The sequence below is a fragment of the Haemorhous mexicanus genome, chromosome 10 (assembly GCF_027477595.1).
Source record: "Haemorhous mexicanus isolate bHaeMex1 chromosome 10, bHaeMex1.pri, whole genome shotgun sequence".
NCBI lineage: Eukaryota > Metazoa > Chordata > Aves > Passeriformes > Fringillidae > Haemorhous > Haemorhous mexicanus.
In genome coordinates this window covers 10,181,861-10,205,847 of record NC_082350.1, presented here as the reverse complement: position 1 = coordinate 10,205,847, position 23,987 = coordinate 10,181,861, and the positions used below count along the sequence as shown (strand labels likewise).

The following is a 23,987-nucleotide window of genomic DNA, read 5'->3' as shown; positions in this document are numbered from 1 at the left end:
AGCTTTCTATTTAGGTGAGTTAATCTGAATCCCTCTCTCCCAGGATAAAGCCTTAATAAATGTCTGTAGCTTTGAGGTATTCAGCCTTCAGATCAGTGTCTGCAGTGCAGAAGGACATCACAGACACTCTGCAGCACCTTTCCAGTTTTCCTGAAGATTTTTCAGTCCCTTATTACTGTGTGAACTGTCTCTTAAAAGCAGCAGGTGCTGGAGTTACACTTGGACATGGCCACAGGCTGCTCAGAGCACAGGGAAACATGGAAGTGAATGGCCTCACATCTCTCCATTTCCCTGCTGAAATAAAAGCTGGAATACTGTTGCCTTTTAGGTGCAGGCAGCAATCAAATAAGGATTGAGACAGAGAGGGCATGAAAAACTAGAGTACTGGCAATTGCCCAGAAGAGGAGAGGCATATCTGTCTGTGGGGTATTTGCATCTCGTTTATTCTCTGTGCACTCTGTAGCTCAAATTGCCTTAGCAATAGATATGTCAAAGCATTTGCATTCAGGCAGTAAAATTTTCTTCTGTGACAGACCAGCTGACCTTCCAGAGCAGGGTTGTGCTTTATCAGATACGTGGCACACTGAGAACACGTGCTCACATGACATTCTCATAAACAGACTAAGGCAGCAGAATCTAGATGAAATCATCATTAGCTGAGTACACGACCAGCTGAAAACTGTCCAAAGGTCAGGTGTCAATTGGTTTGCTAAAACAGAAGGAAATTTCAAGAGAAAGCTGTCCTCAGCTTAACTGTAATATATCTCTTGGCTACTGACATAAGAGTAGAACAAAGATGGTCTATTAACATTTGTAGATGGAGCTTTGCAGGAAAGGCTTGCAGTACTTTGATGTAGATAACCAGAATATTCAGACATTTAATAAATGGTCTGAAATTCACCACTTGACATTCATTTCAGCTCCAAAACATTGCATTTCAGAGAAATTGGGTACTCAAATATGAAATAGGAGAGTAACCAGCCAAGCAGTGGAAAGATGCAGGAATGTCTGACACTTCAATGAGAATATCAAGATGGTGATGTTACTGTGAGGACAGATCTCTCAGTGATGAGAAAAATGAGAGAGTTTAGTCCAGGAGGAAAAGAAGGCAAAGGGTGGAGGAAAGAGACATAATACCAAGCCTTGAGGATATTCTTGGCCCTGCCTCCAAAAAAAGATGTAAACTCTTATGACCCCTATGCCCTTACATGTCTTTTCTGCATAAAGGCTTCCTTACCTAATCTGAGGTAAATTGAGGTAAAAAGAGAGAATGTAAAATGGAATAAATAATTATAAGTGAATTGGGCTTTTTAGGATTAATGGATTAATAATATTCTTGTTTAATCATCTAATTGTAACTTTCACTATAGGTGGGAAACCATTTACAGGGACAGAGCTTATCTCCCACCTGTGGCTAATCAGCTGGCAGAAACTCAAGTATCACCCCCCCAGGTGAAATCTGGGTAGGGATAGAGCTTTAAAGAGGGACTTTACACTGTGCATCTATGGGGAGGGAATGACTGTCATCTCCTCATTTCTGTTTATGGCATGTGTTATATCTGATTTGCATGCATTGTTCCATTTCTGTGTAAATGTAAGGTGATGAGAAGGTGGACCTAGAAATTCTGAATTGTTGGGGTCCACATAAAACAACATTTAAGGACACAGTCAGGAGCTCCCTGCATGTTAAACTGGGAATCCTGGGAACTGTAATTATTAATGTGCTACTAGTCATAAATAAATATTAAATAGTCATAAAAGCAATCCTGATGTTAGCCCCTGATGTTTTTGTTATTATCCCTCAAAGGAGCTATTAAGTATTACAGGTCTTCTGGCTGAGCAGGGAAGAAATGTCTTATTCTAAAGTTGAAGAGATGGCTTTAAGGAAGATGAAGCAGCTCAGAAAGCAGAGCAGTAGTGTAATTGTGATGGACCCAGAGCTGCAGCCAAAGCCACCTGGACAGTTTATCATGTAGGCAGATGCTGAGGCTAGAGACTGATTTTTAGGTCTTGATATCTGCCTACTGAGCCCACTACTCTAGGAGAAATACACACACAGTAAATGCCTTTGTGAATCTGCAGTATCAAGTCCCAGGCAGTGCACTAATGCAGTTTGTAATACTTGCATTTTCTGTTGTTTTCAGTTATCTTTTACATGTGACACATTCCAAGTTGTATCTTTTTTCAGCTTTCTGAATGTAGTTTCTTTTTAAGAACCATTGCTTATGAAAATGGCACCTGCTCTAAACTCTACCTGCTGCTTGTAGTGCCAAAGCATTTCCAGTTTTCCTGTCCCACCAACTCTCCAAATGTGTGTAGAAGGATTTCTGTTTGCTTGTCTCTGATCCACCCATGAGTCATTCCCAGTAGTTTATTGCCCTATAAACTAATGAGAGACAGTGGTCTGTAGTGGAACCTCATTTGGGCCTGGAGGCTACAGGGACCTGTCACATAACTGTAGCAGTAAGTAAGATTAAAAACCAGGTGGCTTACCATCATAGCATGTTGAAGGCAAAGGTGGGCCAAGAATATTCTACATGACTGTTTCCACTGTAGGAGTAACAGGGAGGGAAGGCTCTCTTTTAAAGTTAATTTTCTGCACCTGGGGAAATGAGTAGCTCTGTGTTCCACTGCACAGATGGTAACATAAAAGGTATCAAATAGAAAAAAGGAGGTGGCAATTACTGTAAAAATCTTTCCTTACATGCAATATATGCATCTTTCCCCTCTGCCACATTAATCAATCTATGGAAGTTGGATGAGAATATGTGTGTACACTTCAGGAGAGAGTTTTTCCCTCTTGTGAATGATGTACTTCAGTAATAAGTTAGTTGTGGGTCCCTCTTGCTTATGAAGGAGAGAATGGCAGAGTCCAGTAAGATTAGTGGATTTAGTCCCATGAACTTTAATGAGATTTGGTCAATCTCAATAACATGCTGCATTGTAACTATCAAGTAAAAGCCAGAATCTGATAACAGCTTCAGAGTACAGTTGCAGGCCGGCTTTTAACACTCTTCTCTAGTTACATTAAGTATATAGTTACCCTAAGCAGAGTAACTTATTATTCCATCTTGTTGAATGTGTTTATTTATGAGTACAGAAAGAGAGATGTCTTGGCACCTGTCATTGTTACAGCCAGAGGGGGAGAATTATTTTGCATTGACTGATGCTGGCAGAAGTTCCTGTTCAGATTTTCAGTTGGTCTCTATGGGCAGCTCTCTCCATTGGATGTTATGTATTTATGGTGCCCATCTGTGCTCTCGTTTAAAAACAAATCACTTTCTAATAATTTATTAGTACTTTTGTACTCTGTTCTGTATTAGAACTTTTATTTATAGATTTTGTGATACATTCCAAAGACTCAAGAAGTCCATCAGAAAGAACTCATTTGATTCTCCAGTGCAGAATATACTGTAAAACCTGCTGCTTTCATTTACATCATCTGAGTTGTAATCTGAGCTTGACCTCAAATTGGCCTTGTTGCTAGATAGGTGAAAAGGATTTTTGTTTAAAATACAATTATTTTTAATTTATTAAGTGTCTAAATTTAAGTTAAAAGTAGACCTATTGCCATTCTAGTATTGCTATTTGTAAATATTAAGTAATAGCTCGAGAGCATACGAACTTTATGTGGTGCAAGCAAATCGGACCCAGCGGCAGCTCTTATAGACACAGAAACTAGATTAAACTCTGGATTTTCACTCACATAAATTGGTTACAATCAGCTGCTAAGCAAAGAGTTTATACTTCAGGGATAACATTTTCCCTTCTTTCTCCTGCCAATGCATCCGTGTGAGCTGTTGAGTGTTTTTAGTATTTTAACTCTTTGTCACTGAATAGGACAGAGGAAGATAACTTGACTATCTTCTTTTACTTATTCCACAAGTTCTCTTGAAAGTGAAGAAGAAAGCAGCAAATTTTAGCAAAACTAAACCTCTAGAGAGTAAATTTCAGAATGCCTGTTTACATTTTTTTTCTGGCACATGTTTATGGTGCAGCACTTTGTTCAACCCTTCTGACTCAGAAGCGGGAGTGGGCCCAAGAGTCTTCTAACTTGGAAAATTCAAGTCTCTGGATGTTTTATAAAGAGCCAGATTACAACAATCTGAGTGTTTTCCACAACTAAATCAGCTCTGGCAATAGTGTTCTTGCAGTGTCCAGACAAGATTTCAGAGGGGTTGTGGGAGACATCTTAAATCTTTCTGCATTCTGGTGGCGAAGAGAATGAGAAGATGAGGTCTCACTGTGAGCGTTTGTTCACAAAGTGAAACCAAAAATGATTTCAACCACTTTGTGTGAGAGGCAAGAGTGGAAATAGAGAAGAAAGCTTACCCCAAAGCCACATGGTGTGACCACGTTTCCACTTCAAGGAGCAGGCTTTAGTAGCTAGCGTGTGAGTGTTTGTGGTAGGGACAAGATTGCACAGAGCTGCTGCTCTGGCTCCTACTCACTTTTCCAGCACAGCAATAGAACAAGAGTCTGAGAGGGAGCAGAGGAAAGGCCTCTGCTTTTCCTGTGATATATGAGGACAATTCCTCCCCCTGTGCAGGCAGGGTGGTGGGAAGAAGTCAAGGATAAGGGCAGAGGCCATTCACTGATGTTCCTGGCTGCATTTAGGGATGTGCAAGCTGGTGGATACATTTCCTGAACAACTCCTTCCACAATTTGAGTGCTCTGACTATGAACTCTAGCATCTAGTCTTTTTTTTTTCCTTTTTTTTTTTTTTCTCAAGTGGAGCAAGAAAGAAAAAAAAAGTTCTTTCCTCCCAAAGGAAAGTACTGAGTCATGTCCAGTACATTTATCCTTTTCACTCCCATCTGGTCTTGAAGAATTTCCAATCTCCAGCAGCTGCTTCCCACTGTGGCAGCAGTACATTGCTATAGGTGTGTTGCTGCATCCCAACAAACACCTAAAGAAAGGAGCAGTAGTAGGTTCAGCCTTTACTTCCTCCTGCTTTAAACTGGACCTTTACTCTATTGAAACCCATGTCCACCTTTATAAAAATGACTGAAATATATAATGGGCTTTCTGCCTTACTTCTGTTGCCTGCTTTGTTCTTGGTAATGGTTATGTCTTCCTTTTCCAAAGAGTTGACTGTTTGTGAATATGCAGTGCCCAAGAGTTTTGGCAGAGTAAAGTCAGGCTGGCTGGTTTTGCTGTTTATTGTTTTATACCATAGATCTTATTGTCTATGTGCTCTGCATTTTCATGAAGGAAAAAACATTTGTGCAACATCTGCTTTTAAAAAAGGAAAATATGACAAAGAATCCAGATTTCACCCAAGATGATTTCACCCATTAAATTATGGTTGCATTAAATTCTCATGCCAGTTCTTTTCCATTGGGAATTTTACCTATGAGGTAGTGGACCAAATGCATTTTAAAATTTAAATTTAGAGGTCACAAGACCTATCCTATTCATCATTTCAAGCAGTAGAAAAATCAAGCAGACTATGTATTTAGAAAAGAAAAAAGAGGATCCTGGAATGCAATCCTTAATGCCAAGTACACTTTGTAAAGAGTATCATGGAAAAACAGCATTTAAAAATGGAAAGGTCAGAACCTTGACCTGGTTGACTTCCACAAATGGTAAAATATGCTTATTGTGAAAGAAGAGTATGTGCTATGGAGGTATGGGACATGAAAGTGAGAATTAAAAGCATGAAGACAATTAATCTTGCCTTTAGTAACATCTATAAGTACAGTGAAAAATGTGCAGGTGGAGCACTTACTAGAAGTTTCAAGCTGCTCTGAATATTCCTAAATTAAGACTGTGATCACAATTATCTTAAGCTTCTGCTATTTTATATTTAAATATTCTGCCAATTTTTTAAACTAAAGAGGTGGTTCTAATGATGCACACTTGTCAAGTGCTACATGGAACAGAGAATTTCTACTTTAAAAAGGAAAAGGCTGCTTGAGCTGTAGTTTAATTTGTGTGATTATGTGCACTTTCACCGATGCAAAATATGACAGAGATCTGTTTTTTGTGACAATGGACCTCCGTCTATTTACAAGAGATTTGGTGTCAAAATTAAATCGTGCATGACATTGCATCCATCATACCAAATGGAGCCTCCCAGCAATGTATGTTTAATGTAATTGATAATGGAGTCATATTTTGAAATTGAGAACATATCAATCATCTAGTGATTAAGATTAACTTGAAGTTGATTTGACATGATTTTCCTTTCAGCTTCCATGTTAGAATTTTATGAGAATTTCCAAAATGAGCCTGATGACTTGACATAGAAGGGATGTGAAGAATGAGTCTTAGAAGGGTTGCAGTGCTCAGTGCTGCCATGCTTGAGAATTCATAACAGCTTTGGAGAGAGCAAGGTTTAAACACCAAACTTGTTATTTTCTGCACACTTAAGAAAAGCACTCTGTATTTAACGATGTCTGTAGTCCTGTGAGTGCCTGAGCACTTACAGGATGAGTGTCTCATGAATCACTGAGTAATGCTTCTGTTCCATAAAGGTGCTTAAATCCACGTGTGGATCTTCTCCTAAGAGGCTAATACAGCTGTCACAAATTCAAGGGTTTGCATTAGCACAGCTGAAGTGAAAAGAACTTTTTTTTGTATGTTCCAGCTAGGTAGTTATAATGCTGGTCTGAATGCAGTGTTTGAATGCTGTATAAACAGCATTGCTCTTGCACTTTTACCCTAGTAAAGGAGGAAGTATACTGTTTATTGGGAGAATGATTAATGTGAATTATACAGCTGACCAGAAAATGGAATACAATATTTAGATGGAAATTTTTTGTGAAACTCCAGCTCTGAATGAGACTATTCTTACAAATATTTACATATAGACACAAATAGCCTTGTTACTCATTTGGACCTTGTGAACTAAACATTTGAACCCCTTTATACTACACCCATGGTGAGGATATAGTTTTTCCCATCCTCTGGAGAAAAGTCAGATAGAGAAGATAAATCCTGCAGAATAGGAATCAACACAAGTGTCCAGATTATTGCCTTAATCATTAGGTAGTGCCCTCTCAGGTTTAAAACCATGCCACATAAAAACTGGCAGTAAATTTTATGCCTATTCATAATGCAAAGACACATTTACCCTAAGGAAACTGGTTTGGATGAATAAATGCTTCTTGTAGTATTAAATTTAAGGGTGTTGGGATGGGAGAGGAGCTTATCTCTAGAGTTCAAAGCATGAATGAATTCAGATCCACAAGACATACTGGATTTTCTGGCTGCTTATGTGATTGCATGCCCAGGTCAGAGATAACATTAAATATGTATATATCTTTGTTTTTATTTAAATTGTGTACTTGGGTACTTTTGAGGTGTTTAAATATGGAGGGTTTTTTTAACCCTGCAGTGTTCTATTCTTCTTAATTTCTTGCATTTGACTCTCTGGAAGGACTAGCATTCTGCTCTGGCATTGTAATGAAACATGAGGCCAGACTTGATATTCTGTAATTAAGGAAAGACATTCTGACCTCGCTGAACATGTAAAATAATGACACAGCCTGTCTTCTACAAGCAGTGCATTTTCAGTAAGAAGAATTTATAAAAAGGATAAGGGCACTGTTTGCCCAGTGTTTTTTATTTACCTTAACTACTAACTTGATCCTGATCCATTAAAGGCATACATGTGTTAATTGATTAATAAAAACAGTTCCACTGTGATCTGTCAGTTGTAACTCCTCAGTGATGAGCCTACATCCTAACAAATCTAGCAGAAAACATTACATTTATGTGCATTCACAGAGTAGGTCTTAGCATGAAGCTTGAAATATTTAAAGCCACCCGGTGACCCTCTTACTTGCTTTGCTAAAATAGCCCTACTGATGCCAATGATGGTTCTACTCAGGCAGCTACACCAACCAGGTGCCTTAGAGAAAGGGTAAATGAAGAGCTGGAGACTCACTTCTCTTAATATCCTTTATGCTATAAGCCTGTTTTTACAGAGTGTAACCTTTGCAGCAGAGTGGGTTATATATGTAGATATTAAAGGCATGTGCAAGAGTATTACTTTTGCAGTTTTTAATTTGAGCGTTGAAGGAGGCGTTTTGTGTTTGCAGGTTTTCATTTCCTTCTCTTGCTATCTCGTGTTATGACACATTAAACTCCCAACAGATCTATCACCTTGAATTTGTTGAGTTCACCTACTGTGAGATGAAGCAATGCAAATGCAGTGCAGGTATCAGCTGTGGAGGGAGTAAGCTCTCCTCAGTGCTGTGCCTGGGCAGGCTGAGCTGTGTTCCAGAGCAGCCACAGTCATCCTGGGAAGGGCAGTGCCTGTGAGCAGGTTGGATGTCATGTTCTGCAGGTGGCAGAGCTGTTAAAGATTGTGCAATGCTGTCATTTGTAACAAATCAGATGCAGTGGCAATTACCTGGGAAGTGAATAGTGAAGACTAAAAAGTTTCTAAGTTACTGGACCAATGTAAAAAGCACTTGCATTTAGAATCATGTTCAAGGAGTTAACCTTCTTGTGCTATGAGTAGTGGTGGGGATTCCCAAATTCCATGCAGCAAACATCTGCATCAGCATTTAGTGACAACTTAAAACTGTACTAGAAGCTAAGGAAGGTCTTATGGACAGGAAGACTCTTTACATTGCACGCAGTAAAAAGTTCAAAGCCCATGAGAAAATGAAGCTACATTGTACAGTATGTTTGGGGATTTTGGCAGCTCAGATGATAAAAACCCACAGCAGTTAGTTTCACTTTGCAGTTAGTGTGTGCTGATAACAAGACAGAAATGCATTTGTGGTTGGGGCAGAAGAAGCACGGGTAGGGGAAGGTGTTATCTCAATATAAAAAAAGTTTGTCTTGAATGTTTGCTTGCACTAGCTTAATGGTATAAGAAATGCCTTTTTCACTAATCAAATTAATGACAATTTCAGGGACAAAGAAAACTTAAGTAAAATGTTTAAATGCAGACACTCCTGAGTGACCTGTTGGCATGAACTAGAATCCCCAGATAACAAAGCTGGATGTCTGTGTTAGAAAAATAATGCATATTGGGTAAGTTGTGCCAATACAGATATATAAAATGACAGATTTTTGTGATATTCTTCAAAAGGCAGCTCTGGAAATGTTAGATTACCAAACATGCTAAAGAAGCAAACCTAAACAGAGTGTCACTATCTTTTGTTTTGCTGTAAGCCTGGGCAAAATGGTCACTGGGGGAAAGGGAGTCAATTCTTTGATGCATTTGTGAGAAAGTGGAGCTTTTGTCTACCCAAGCTCACACACAGTTGTGAAGGAAAATAGTTTTCATGGTTTTGCTAAACAGACAAGACTCATGTGGCCTTGCTATTTAATGCAACTGCAAATTGAAGCAGTTTGCTTCTGATCACCAGTGGTATTGAAACAAAATTATTCCAAACGTTCTTGAAATTTGAAAAAGAATTGTTCCAGATCCAAAGCCACCTTTGAGTGTGAAACCCAGTCCAAACAGTTACTGCCAACCGTTTTATGTTGTGCTGAAATTGCTCTCCATCAGTGATGCTATATCATCCACTTCTCAGGGGCAGCCTTTAGTAGTTGTAGGAATAGGCTTCAAACTCATGTTTTAGGAATGATTTGTTTCTGTAAATAAAAATCTCTAGTCCTAGATCAATTGGATATCCAAAGTTACCCTGCTGTTGCTGCTATTTTACTAATGCTAAATACATGTTTATAAAGGTGACAACTTTTTAAAGATGGAGAATTAACAGTTTATAGAATATACACCTTTTTAGAAGAACCACACTATGGGGTACCCAAAATCAAATTGATAGCCTCTTATGGAGTGCAGTGGCCTTGTGTAACAACTGACTGAAATCTGAAAACCAAAGAACTTCTGAAATACAGAAGAACTGTGAAACACACCCAGAGATACTCTTGCATAAGAGATTTTGGTTAACAGCCACATGCATACAAAATCCTGGCCACTTGTGCTTTGCACTGTTTGTGACAATTTGAGAGGCTCAGATTGTCTTTGACAGAGGTCCTTTCCTAGACTATCCCTGAATTTTTACTTAGGAGGATGATAATAAAAAATGTGTTCTATTTAATCCTACTGTCTTTTTTTGCTCATTATTTGAGTATTTGTGAATATTTCTTGCTTCCCTGCTGGTTTGAAAATGTTTGTGTTGTAGAAACAGCTGGCTCTTTTACTTCTTGATGTCTACTAATAGACTTCAGCAGCCAAATGCTCACTGACAAGTATCTGCATATTCACTCAACCCCAGCTTGCTCATGTGCAGTTGTGAAGGGAGAAGTATTGTGGAGCACAGGCCTGACCACAGAGCTGACCACATCTGAGCAGGTGCAACAGCACTGTGCCCAAAGACAGGGATGGCTGGACATTTCTGGTTTGCTTTATGGTGATGATTTTCTTAAAACCATTTTTCAGAATGTACATGCACATACTAAATGGAAGAAACCACTATTTTCTTTGTTCTTTCTCACATATGCAATGTGTGTTTTCTTTGCTCTCTAATAAATTGCAGTCAAATTTATCCTAAATTACATTGTCGGGTTGAGGCCGAATGCTTCCCTCATCTCTGAGGCTACTTATTCTTCTATTTTGTTTCTTTACAATATCAGACTGCATTCCTAAAATGAGCTTTATATGGATTGTTTGCAAAATGAATGGAGTCTCCTTTTTCGTCTCACAGTCAATTTTTTTCAAGAAATCTTTTCCAATCCAGTAGTATTTTCTTATTGAGCTTTAGCTTCAAACAAGTGTCATCTACAAGGTATTACAATGTGGCACCTGTTGCCTGGTAGAAATGGCTAGACTAGAGTACTTAATTGTTTTAAGCCAGTTCTGGAGCACACTTCAGATAATTCACTTTTAGGGAAACATTTTCTTTGCAGAGCAATACTTAAACTCTGTTATCATTGCTGCCTTTGGTATCTGCAGTAAGCTTGGAGGAGAGAAATGGGAGCCACAAGGAGGCTGCAGCGAATTTGTACCACACTGCAACCTGCCGTGTCTTACAGACAACTACCTCAAAAGACACAGTGCTTCTCAGCAAGGATGTAATCCAGGAGTTCTTGCAACACTTAATTCCCTAATACAAAGTCTAACTAAATGTTAACTGACTCTGTTGTGTTTTGTGTTTAACACCTTTGCAGCTTCAGCTGTTGGACTCACACGTGTACAGCAGTGTTGCCCTTCAGGGATTGCACCTGAAGCTCCTTGGGTTTTCTTTCAATCTTTTCTTACAGGGATTGCCATGCACTCAGGTGTGCTGTCTTTCATAGTTACCTCCTTTCCCATCCCTACAAGTTTAACTGGAGAAAGAAAACTCTGCATTACAGAGGAGAATGTAAGTATTACTGTGCAAAGAAATTAAGATACAGCGCTCACAGCAATCCTTTATTCTCTACATTGCAGCTTTAGTGTTAAGGCATAAAGCTGTGTTCCTAACAGAAGGTATGAGCGCTGTGCTGGGGGCTGGGAGAGCAGTGACAATTGTGCAACTTCTGTGGGCTTAAATGGCTAAACTTAATTGTGAATCGGCTGAGTTTTCCATGGTGAAGAGAGAGGGATGCCATTCCAGCTGGCAGAAGGACTGGGAGACATCCAGCCTTGATCAGTGCAGGGTCTCCGTGCTGCTTGGAGGATGCTTTCTAAGAGCACAGTGGATGGTGGTGATGACCAGAGAGCAGATTTCTCATGAAACCTGGACACCACTTCAGTTTCATCACCTGAACCGCGGTTCCCACCTTAGCAAGCGGTTAACACCAAGAGTAGCTCTTCCTGGGCCGAGCCCACGCGCAGCCTTGCCGGGAGAGCATCCTTTGGCGGCCACACGCACGGAAAGCGGTGTGGCTGCGCCGGCCCGGCCCGGGCTCCCTCCCGGAGCTCCGGTCCCCCCTCGGTGCGCAGCCGTCTCGGGCAGCCGGGGCCGTGCCCGCGGCGCCTCTGGGGCCGGCGCTGCCCCGGCGCGCACATGGCCAACGCTGGCGGCGGGGGCGCGACGCTGCCCCGGGGAGGGTCGGCGGGCGGCCCCCGCCCCGCACACCTCCCCCGCGCGGGGGGAGCGGGAGGGAAACCCCCAGTTCCGCTTCCTGACGGCGCCGCGGCTCGGGCGGGGAGCGGCGGCCGGAGCGCGGGGCTGCCGGCGCCCATGGCCGGCGAGCGGACGCGGCGCTTCACGCGGAGCCTGCTGCGGCCGGGGCAGGCGGCGGAGCTGCGGCACAGCGCGGCCGCCGCGGCCGCCAGCGGGCGGCTGCAGCTGCGGGTGAGTGCGGCGGGGCAGCGCCCGGCGGGGCTCCGGGCACCGGCCCAGGTGCGAGGCGCGCTCGGGTCCCGGGGAGGGCGCGGCGGCGGCGCCGGGAGCCCCGGCCAGTTCGGCCCCGAGCGGAGCAGCCCGGGGGCAGCGCTGGCCCGCCCGAGCCGCTCCGCTCCGCGCCTCCCCGCGCTGCGGCCGACGGCTGACAGCTCTCGCTGACAGCCCCTGCCGGCGGCCCGGCATCCTCCCTTCGCCTTGGCCGGTTTTCTGTCCCTCCGGCTGCGCTTCGCGGTGGCGGGTGCAGGGAGAGCCGGGAGCGCCCGGCCGGAGCGGGACAGGCGCGGGTCCCGGTGTGTGACAGTCACGTGAGTGTCGGTCCGCGCAGCCGGGTGGCACCGCCACTGCCGAGGAGCCTGTGCGCTCCCGGTGATTTCCACTGGAAAGCCCGCCCGAGAAGCCTCGAATGCCACGGGAGCGCAGACCCCGTTCTTCTTGCGTTCGCTTTTAAAATGCACCGCATGAGGCTTCGGGCCCCGTGTCTCTCCATCAGTGGAGTGTTCTCCTCCGTTACATAGTTGTACCTAAGTCCTTAGCTGGTAGGCATAGATGGCAAATTGCTATAGGGTTCACGAGCTTTTTCAAATCTCTAGGTATTTATGAGTCATTTATTAGCCATTTCGATATTAAAGTTGCTTTGGACTTAAAGCTATGAGTTATGAGATTTACATGACTCTTTAGATGATTAAGCATATCATTTCTGTGAATCATTTAATTCAGATAAATATTTTCCTTTTCTAGTTTTTCAGGCAAGACAGCTCAGGAAGTAGAGGGAAAGTTTTAAGTGAAAGGTCATCAGTCATCAGTTTACCCTACAGCAGTGCCTAGCTGTAATACATCCTCTGCATAAAACAGAAAGCAATTCTGCAGGTGTGTTCCCATAAAGTTCATGGGCATTTTCTGTCATCTGAGGGGTCTTGCCCAGTACAAATGGACAGCTGTGCTAAAGTAACTGCTGGGCTTAGAGACAGCAGCCAGTTCACAGTTCCTAGTTACCTCTACATCAAATGTGAGTTGTTTTCTTTACATCACGAGATCTGAAGTGCTTTTACAGTCAGCTTTGAATGTGTTCATAAAGTATTCCAAAACTCCTGCTTTTTGAAAACTTAGAAGAAGTTACACATCTCTCCTGACTTTCCACAGATGTTGTGCATGCTATCAGCCTTTGTCAATTCCAAAGCATCCCTACAACTGCACCACCAACAGATTTACATGGTTCCACCTGCTGGGCACAGAGATCAGAATTTGGCTCATTATCAAACAGGATGTACTGCATAGATGGAGTTTTGGTGGAAATCCTCAAGGAACCAACATTATTGGTTTGAGTTCTGACCAGACACTGTGCTGAGTCCCCTAAGAGGCTATGTATCAGTTCAGGCACCAGCTAAACTATTGGATTGTCTCATTGCATCTTGGAGTATTATAAATGACCTTTTGTTAGCAATGTATTTTACTCTGCTGTGCCTTTGCTGCAAGAATGCAGAAACAAAACAGAATGAAGCTGATGAAGCAAATCTGAAATTGATGGTCTGTTTCCTTAGACTACAGTGGTGTTTTTAATGTGTTGCTAACAAATGTTATACTGTTATCTCAATATAGCATTTAATTACTCCTCATGTATTCACATTATATTTTATTCAATCTGTCTTTAAAACATTGAGACTTCACTTCTAGGGTGACAAAAATCATCTGCCACTTCTGTGAGTCTTCTGTGAGACTTCCTGTTGACTGATGAAATACACTGGTGCTGGATTTCATCAGGGCTTTTGATGCAATATGTGAAGCAAATACAGTCAGATCTGAAAAGATGGTCTTTGAAAGATACTGAAGTTAAGATCTGAAGATGCCAGACCAAATTCTGGTTTCAGTTATACCACTCAGTGGGATCACTTAGGGACTTCCAGATGTGTTTTATTCACCAGCAGGCACAATGATTCTGAAGTCTGAGTTGTTTGCTGTGTTGAATATATACAGCTCTGGGGAATTTAATGGAGTTACCATCTTTTTACCATACTTTTTTGGGCTGCCACTAAAGTTACCTCTGAAAGGCAAAGTTTTATAAAATGCCTCATGCCTGAGGTGTCATGACAGAGTACAAAGCTGTTCCCTTTAGGGTTAAATCTTCTTTACCTACATCAGCTAGATTGAGCAGAATCAACCATTGTATCTTGGCTAGCAGGTAGATCTCTTGGCAGATGTGCCAGGTTGCAATTTTGGGGCTGCCAGGTAGAGCTCTGATGTTTTGTCCTGGGCAGTGATTGCTGCCTCTGGATCTGTAAAACAGAATGCCAGGGTGGCAGGTCTGCTGAGGTGTGCTAGTTCCCTCTAGCCTCTGTGCCTTGCACTCAGGGATGCTGGGATGGCACAGCCATTGCAGTAGAGCTGTGTTGCTTTTGTAAAAAAGTTCCACAGAAGCTGAAATTTCTGGCTGAATTTCAACTGACATTTTGTAACAGAAGTGAAAATTCCCACTGAAAAGAAAAATTGGGTGTATTCAGTGAGGTCTGTTGGTTCTCAGCACGTCTTACTCTGGATGTATCAGCACCATATATTCCAGTTACACTAAATCTGGCTTGTATTGGAGTGTCCTGGAAGTTGGCTCAGCTGCTGTCAAGACTCTGTAAATAACTGGCAGCTACAAAGGAGGGAAAGCATAAACGTGTAATGTGTAAAGAATTATGTGTAAAGAGCAAGGAACTAAGCCTTCTGGTACTGCTTTTGTCTATGTCCTGTAGTGAGTTGCTGCTGGACTTCTGCTGGTAATGTTTGGACAGCACCTGCTCTTGGTGCAACCCTTCAGTTCAGTAGGAGCATAGGGATCAAATGTCTAAACTGTCTTAGAAAAAAGTAAAGTGTTGTGTCTTACAGCTCTTTACTGTTTTTATATAGATTGCATCTTCTTTTGTGTCATTTACTCATTTTGCTGATTTATTCATTTAATAGTTGCTTGTGTTCAGCACACAAATTTGTTTGTAAAAAAAGAAGGTGCCATTATACTCAGGAAAAATGAGCTGGCAGAAGTAAGGACGTTTGTCATTTGGTGTTGTATAAGAGAGGAACTTCTGCAGTGCCCTGAAAGATAAAAAGTGGAAACAGAGATTGAAGGTGGAATATATGTGTGTATCTCACTGGTAGGGAGTAGCAACTGCAGTGTTTTGGCAGAAGTAACACATTCTACATTAATTACCCAACTCTTCAGCAATGGGAGGAGTGGTGCTATCAGGTGATAATGGTGTATGTCTGTACTTCAGGTTGTTTCCATTGCCTCCTTAAGCTTTCAAGTAGTAATGGCAATTCACCAAACTAGCTGGTGAAATAGATCAGCATCCTCTAGAAGGTAAATAATTTATTGTATTTCGAAACTTTGATGTGAAATTCTTTGTCTCTTCTAATAGGAAACACTTGTTTGAAAGTTGCTTTATGAACACTTGCTGTCACTGGCCAGGAGAGCTGAATAGCCGTGCACAAGAAAGGGAAATTAATGTGTCTGCTGTTTCACTTGTGTCTGTCACTGCAGCAGTATTCTACTGGAGGTTTTTAAAATGGGAATGGGCCAGTCAGTTCTCCTAGAAATCAGCTTGCTAAGTGCTCAGCTAGTACTGAACTTTATGTTATTCTATGATTTCCAGATCTCAATTAATTTGGCTAAGTACTGCTGGCTGCAGTCCTCATCCTTTACATAAAGTGTTGTGACATTGCTTTTATAAAAGAGCTGTGGCAGGTCTTGCTCCTCATCTCTGCCATCGTTAAACAAGTTAATAGCAGTCTGGAATTGGGCTGTTGCTCCACGTGTCTTTTTTTTGGCACAGGTTTTTTTCCATCCCACTGCAGCCAAGCACAGAGTTGTGGTGTCCAATCCCTCAGTACTGGCTCTCTCTCACATGGAAGTCTGGATTTCATGGCTCTCTCTTCTGCACAGTATGGGTTCCTCTCCTTTTTACCTTACCTGGAACCACCATAATTCCTCCCTGAAAGAACAGATCCCCTTAGTTTCCCATGTGTATTTCATGTGCTTTACAAATAATAAATGACATCTCTGTTTATGTTGTGGTTGTATATTTCTAGTTTTGAGGGGGTAATGAACTGCTTTGTGACTCTGGTGGTGTGCTTTAGTCTCTCAAGAAGAGTGGTGTGTGTGGTTTCCAGCCTCACAGGGAGCACCCACTGCCTTGGTAGCTGGATAATGATACCAGAGCTTGGACTGTGCCTACTCTGTATGGCCTTTTGTCATTATGTGATTGGGCTTGCATGTTGTGAATGAAATAGCACTGAAAACTCCATCTGTGCAGAAGGTACAGTGCTACCTGAGCTGCTCCAAAGACAGAAACTGCACTGTGAAGAAAGACTCCTTTCTCCTGAGGATGTTCTGATGTCTTCTGTTAGCCCAGGGTGAGCCCAAGTAATGCATTTATAAAGGCAGTGAGTCTGTTGTGGTGTTTTACCCAAAACAGACTCTGTGTGCTTGTATGTAGGTGCACAGGCACTGTCTTCACACACCTGCCACTAGATCTTTTGTCTATTTCCCTGAGAAAAAAACCCAAAGTGGTGCAGTAATCTTAAGGGCATGTGCATACAGAGAAAGCCTCATCCTGGTCTAGTGGTTGGGAGAGTTTGTTGGTGGCAGCAGTGTAAGGGAGTCTCACCTGCAGGTCTGGAGCTGGAGTTCTGTTATGGCAGGCCTTGGCATTTGAGATGTTAGGGTTTGCTCAGGGCAGACAACTTGACAGGCATGTTTAGAATGTTAACAACCTTCTGCAATGTTGAAATATTAAATAGCTTGTTTATATTTGTAATTTACCTGTGAACCTTGTTCACGAATCTACACTAAAAAACTTACTTTTAATTTATAGCCTGTGTGACATCCCTTACTTGCTCAAGCACAAGACCCACATTATTTACAAGTAGTCTCCTTTATTAACCATTTTTTGGAGTGTCTGACAAGCAATTCTGTAGATGTTTTTCAGCTGGGGTATCCCAAGAACACTTGGTCTGGCTCAGGCAAGGCTCTGATTGCTTTCAGCTGGCTGCTGGAGCTCAGATGTAAGGGCAAATCAAGCAAAGGGTACAGGCAAGAATGCACTACTTGCACATTCTCCAGCTAGAAGGCTCCCTTCCCTCCTCTGCAGGCAGACAAAAAGGGCAAAGTCTGCTTCTGAGCAGTTCTAGGAACTTCATCTGGCACTGGGGATGAAATTGATGCAGAAATGAGGAAAAGAAGATAAGGGATCAGAGCCTCAGAGAGGGTGGAGACAGAGAAGGGAAGAAAATGGTTTAGAAAGAAGAAAAGCATTGGAGAAAATGGGGGAAAAAAGAAAAGACTTTGTGGGGAAGGAGAGGCTGAAGAAGGCGATAAAACGAAGGAAAGAAACGAAGAGAGCTGCAAGAAAGTTTTGTCAGGTTGGTGAATAACTTGTGCAGATGAGCCATTAATGTGCACCCCTGGGCAGTCATTTAGGAGGTGGGGAGACCCAGGCACTTGGGTTTAATGCAGGGTGTTTACTCTTGTCTTGTGTCTGTCACTTGACCAACACTTTCTTTTAAATTCATGGAAAGTGGACTCATTTGAATTTTGAGTAACTCAGAATGCTTTCAGTTTGTAGAAGTTGCATTAACTTTTTTCCTTTTGCTTTCAAGGTTAAATAAGGGATCTTGAGAGGGAGAGAATGAGCATTAATAGCAAAGAGAAGCTGGAAAATTAAGCCTTGTGTTGGCTTGGAGGAGGATGGATACACAGAGAGATAGTTTAATATTGTTGTGGTTTCTAACAGGCAATTCTGCAGTGCATGTGTCACTGCCAGAAGTCAAAACATGTTTGTAACTTTTCTAGCATGAGGTCAAAGGCCTATGAAGTAGTGACACAGATGTGATCATTGCACAAAGACTTGCTTGTCATGTGTATAATGTTTCCAGTTTAGGATTCCCTGCGTTTCATAGAACTCAGTAATAATTTTCTGAATTATACTCACTGTCTGTTTTATAACAACTGTATATTCTTATTTTAGCAAAAGCCAACTTTATCCCTGTTTTTGCTGATAAGGAAAACAAAACACGAGGAGCTAACTGCCCAAGTTCATGCAATAAATGAATGATTGTCTCCAAGTTTATCCCCCTCACAGGCTGACCTGCCTCACATGGATGAATAATTTGCCTGGCTTCATAGTTCCCCTAATTTCTCACATGGGCAAATTTTTCCCTCTCTTGAAAAATGTAAGAAGACTGAAGGCTGCCTGTCCTTTGCATGCTTGCCTAATGTAAATGACTTCAGCTCACGTTGTCCCTTTCTGGGCAGAGCACAAACAGAGAAGTAGCAGGGAGCTGAGCTGCATTAGTGTTAGATGGTGATGTGTGTCAGTGGAGCCTTCCAGAGCTGGGAAGGCTTTTTTAATTTGGGTCCTCAAGGCAGTATTCTTATTATTTTTTCTCCTTCATATCAGTGATGCATAATCACAACCTAAATTGCATTGCTTAAATGCATTTTTTGTAGATTATTTGTCATTTCTGGTACTAGTTTGTCCTTCATGATACAGACAGGAAGAGGTCAATGTTGCATTTTTTTCTTAAATTTTACACAGGCAGAGAGTTCCCTTGGAGCCCTGGGGGTAGGGGGTGCTGCCCAGCCTCTCCTTCCCAGTGTTACACTGGGAACCAACATCCAGCCTCTGCTTGGGTACTCTAAAGTTACTTTTCAGCTGGAACCCAAATACTGCATGTTTTGGAACACAGTGTAATGTTTTGAGATGACATAATATAGTTGTTCTTTAAGCTTGTATAAAAGTACATCAGATGGGGAAATCTGGATGTTTGTGATGTGTGTGGGTTCACACTGTGCAGACAGCAGTGTGAACTGCAGCTACTGTCACTGGATTCCCAGGAAAATGTGGGAGAAGGGAGATGGTACCTCCCTGCAGGAAGAGTCTTCTGCTGTCTCTGTGAAACAAGGTTTTAGCTGCAGACCAAAATAAAAAAAAAAAAAAAAAGGAAACCTCAAAAGTTGAAAGATACACTGTATTACATTTTAAATTCCTAATGCAGTCATTAATAAATAACAATTAACTTGCTGCTAGACTTTCTTCCCCTTATTGCTGTTGAGCAGTTGTATAATATTCATTGTACAGAAGCCTAGTATGCTGTCAGCATTGCAGTGATTTTTAATTGCAGTGTAGTTTTTCCTTCCTGGAGTGTAATTCTGTCACTGAGTCTGAAAGGGGCTCTTCAGGTGGGAGAATAATGCTGGCTGACTTAAAGCAAACATCATCCTAGGTTACTTTAACATGTTGACCTAAATTAAATGATGTAGATAGAATGCAATTTAATGAATGCAATTGAATTGGATATGATAGAGGGGAAAAAGGTTTCATTTTTTTATGTGTAGCTGTTTGTCACAAGAGTAATGCAGAAATATTCTCTCTGAAAGTGGAGCAACCAGGAATGTTTAGAATAGCAAAAAGAAAATCTGTTATCTTTGTATTTTGGTTTGTAAATTGTCTAAGTGTATTGCTTGCCCATGCTAGATGTACCTGCTTTGGTAACCATGTTAGGCTGATGACTTTCAGGAGTGTACTTCTAATTTATAGGCAGGAATGAAATTCTGGACTCTTAAGTGTCTTTTGGCTCTGCTTTTCTGGGGCTGAATTAAAAGTTCCCCACATGGGGAGCCCAATGGCTCTGCAAACAAGGCCTAGAAGCATCTTTTATCCAAAAGCTGCCTGGAACATTTCAACTAAAGGTTAATGTGTCTATCTTTTGATGCAAATTCCTTAATGATCTTTATTCTGGATTGGATTTTTCTCATGGTTTAGGGGCAGAGGTTGACATGGTTTGAAGAAAATGAATTTTTAAAGTGTGAGAATATTCTCCTGTGATCTCAGTGTTTGCCAGGCTCTGGGACAGAGAAAGTGCATGGCAGAGGGACATGAGGAGAGGGAGGGAGAAGACTGCTGTGGTATCCTCTGGCCACAGTGATGTGTAATAAAGCCTTAAACTACTTGTTCTGCCTCTTTCTTCTGCTGTGAGGTGCTTGTTGCAGCTTCCTCCTTGCCCACTCTCTACTCCCTGCCTTCTTTCCTCTTAATCCTTTGCAAGCCCTGGCAGCCCTGGGGGGAGTCTGAGCCAAAAAGTCAACAGAATGGAGGAAGGAAAGGCTGCCTGTACCCAGACACTGTGCAAAGTGTATGTTCAGTTTGAGGGAGGGCGGGATGCCAGTCCTCCACATCCCCCTTCTCTCCCCTTTGGAAGCAAACACAGCACTCCTTTCCATGCTAGGAGTAGGTGCAGGAGAAAGGATTCAGAGCTTGTTGAGTCTTTGAGTGAAAGTGGTGGGCTGAAGTCAGCCTGGGGGCTATTGATTGGGCTGTGCTTGTTTAGATAATGTCATCTTTGGAGCCTGTCCTGTGAAAGAGCTTTCTCCATTGCTGTGCAAGTACCATGGCACAGGCCAGGCTTGATGTCTTTTGTTAGGAATGCCTCTGTTGCATTTCACAGGCCATAAATAACTTGTGGTATTTGTAGCAATCTCAGTCTCTCTTTGAAGATACAAGTGCACAGCCTTTTCCCTGGCTTCTCTTTTTTTCTTCTTTTTTTGTTACTTAGCCTCAAGTGGTCTCAAGTCTAAAAAGTGATTCAGGGGCCTAAATTTGGCCATCCTGGGGATAGAACTGTTTTGTGGCTTTGAACTTGAAGCTATATGGAATGAAATACATAAAAGTTTGTTCTAGTGAACAACAGTGCATTGACAGGAAGAGACCTTGGGAAAACAAGTCCTGAGTCATACCTCTGGTTCTGTGTGCAGAGAGAAAGGGAGTGATGAGTCAGTATTAAAGCCAGTAATGATCAGACGTTGATATTCTAGAATATCATGTGGTGTGTGAATACCTTTTGTATTCACATATTTGCAATGCATAGTAAAATATGTGCTGAGCCATCATGTTTCTGTTGTCAGTATGTGGGCACAGGTTTTTCCCTCCAAGTCATGGGTGGCAGGTGGACTTCCAGCAGTGGGTAGAGAGCAATCACAGGAGCTAGGCAGACGGTGAATATCGTGCACAGCTCTCCTCTGAAAGCAAGTTACTGAAAAGCATCTGCCTGTTCCAAAGCTGCATCTCACTTCAGGCAACAGTTGCCTTTTTCATGAGTAACAGTTGTCTTTTTCTTTGAGCTGTGTGATTGCACAGTGCCTCTGTTCTGCTGACACCCTTTCATTAAGCAGCTAAAATCTCAAGCACTGATGGAAATGAAGTTGTACAACATTAAGTAGGGTTGAATTATACTGGTCTCTTTAGTGCTGGATGAATTTATCCTCATTGCTTCCCCTGAATCAATGAAAACTGGTTTGTAGGTTTTGTAAGAGAACCTACAAAACCGAAATCCAGGAGATCCATGAACAGAAATTTGGCTTTTCTGGTCAAATAATAACCTGTGATTTAATAGTAATGTTAGGAAATCCCTAATATAAACAAACAAAAAAAAATTGTAGTCAAGGTAGATGATTACTTTTCTTCAGGTGCCTTTCAGAAGACACCTGCTTCTTTTTATATTTCAAATGCATGCCCAGTTGTTTCCATGTTTCTGTATACTTCTAAAAGAAATGGAGCTCATGTAACACACCAGCTCCAAGTGCTTTAACTCCAATTGGCTTGGAAATGGAAGAAGATGGAATGGTAGTTTTGCTGGGGGGGGGGGAGGAGGGTTTATGTAGCCATGGTAGTTCCAGCTGGCTGGAGATGTTGGCAATGAAATGCTTTTTGCCTTCTAAATGTTCTTTCCTCAGAAAGGGTGAGGAGAACACTGTTTGCAGAGGGGTTTCAGGTCAATGTTACCAGTTACTTGTGTTGCAGTAAGGATGGGCAGTAGTACGGTGGGACACAATGTCTTACATGCCTTAATGTGAAGTTTATCTCCTTTTTTTCCCTAGAATTTTTCTTACAATGAGAACCCTTCAAAACCACTAGCCATGGCCTGTATGTTACAGTTAAATATTATCTTTCTCTCATTTCTCCATTCTCACATCTGCCCACTCCCTGCTTTGCTGCCCTCACCCATTCCAGTCCTGGATCCTTGTTGTGCTTTGTGTCCCACTCCCACTTGTCTCAGAGCCTCTGTTAATGCCTCTCTGTGCAGGGAACAGTGTGTCAGTTGTGTCAGGCACCCTATCTCTGCCTGCCATCCATGCCACGTTAAAACCCACTTCTTCCAGGAATGCTCCTTGCCAGTTCTGTGAGTGGGTAATCTCTGTGCTCCTCCCCTCCTGAGCAGCTGCTCTGCCCAGCCCTGCCTCTCTCCCCAAATGGCAATGGAAAGCCTTTGGCTTTGGGAACAGGCCTCTCCTCTGCCTTTAGTGTGAGCTTTTGTATTGAACACATGGGTTTGTGTTGCTATTTGAATGACTGTTCACCAGATAAAATATAGTTCAAATAATACTGAGGGACTCTTCTTGAAAGAAGAACTTTTCCTGTGTCTGTTTCCTTAAAGGAAGCAGTGTTCCCTGTTCAGTGCAGTGTGAAAGACAAGTCCATGTTGTGATGTGTGAATATATCAATGGATTTATATTTATTTTAAAATTGACTCAGGTAGATAGGGCTAAAATCAGTTTCCTTGGAATAATGTGGCATGCCTGATTTGGGGGGGGGGGGTTTAAAACAAGAACTTTGCATTTAAATTCCATGATGATGGCTACTGAGCTGTGCTAGAATGAGGTATAAGGGCTGCTCTGCTTGGTCTTTGTGCCCCAAGGCTTCTGGGTTTCTGTTTTCTACCACTGCTTCCCAGTGTGTATTTCAGAAGATCCTCATTCCTCATCCTAAACGATGTGTCAGGGATTCAGATAAGAAATTTGAGTTTCTTTATTTTGGGGGAAGATTTGGAGTGATCAAGAATGGGAGTCAGCAAATGACTTGTAATTAGAGCTTGAAAACTGAGGTGTGAAAGCTCAGTGATGCACAATGAAGGGTTGCTGCTCAGTGTGTCTGTCATCATCCCAGCTGCAAGTCCTGAGCCCACCTGGCATAGTTTGCAATGCAGCTGGTTGTTGTTAACAACTATGAGGTACTAAAGATAATGCAAGAGAGTTGTCTGACTTTTTTTGCCAGTGTCAGAGCTCCAGACATGCCCCAGAGCCAGTGTGCCAAACACATCCTGCTAGCATTAGCTAACACGGACAATTTAACAAATACCTTTTTCTGTCAGAAGGGTGCAAAAAGAAATGAAAATTGAGCCATGACTAAGGAATAATACATTCTAGTTGCTATTATCATGGGCTCAGCTTAGCAGATTTTTTTTAGCTTTTTCATGTCTGTCTGTGAGATAACAGGAATAAAAGCCAGCACAGTGCAGTGCTAACGGTATGACTGCTTTTAGACAGTTTGGCAGGAAATGCTGTTTCCTGTTCTTTTGATGTTCTGTTGACTTTCTCATAAATATTAACCCATCTGGGGCTTCAACATTTGTTGTTACGCTGGCATAGACAATGTCAGTGACAGCCAAATTTAAATGTAGTTGTTCCTTTAAGAAGATTGAACAGGTCCTGGTTAAAAAATGCAGAATTATGCTGTAGTTCTTTTGACTGCAGTGTAACATCTTCAGATTTCTGTCTGCATAGTCAAGTTGGAAAGTGGGATTAGATTTGCCTTTAAAATATAGGCTCATACTGGTGTGGCTTGCTCTTCTGGATCAGATCAGAGCTTCCAGAAGTCCTGTGGCACAGGCAGGTGCCAGGTTCTGTAGGCACACAGTTTG

The 23,987-nt window shown here is 42.1% G+C and overlaps 1 protein-coding gene across 1 annotated transcript in view; it reads left to right on the top strand.

Annotated features, from left to right (window-relative positions):
• The first annotated feature begins 12,095 nt into the window (after positions 1–12,095).
• DOCK10 (dedicator of cytokinesis 10) overlaps positions 12,096–23,987 on the top strand; it is a 145,894-nt gene continuing 134,002 nt past the window's right edge. Inside the window, exon 1 of the mRNA XM_059855286.1 lies at positions 12,096–12,209. Within this exon, the coding sequence (XP_059711269.1) occupies positions 12,096–12,209 (114 nt within the window). The remainder of the gene's footprint in view (positions 12,210–23,987) is intronic.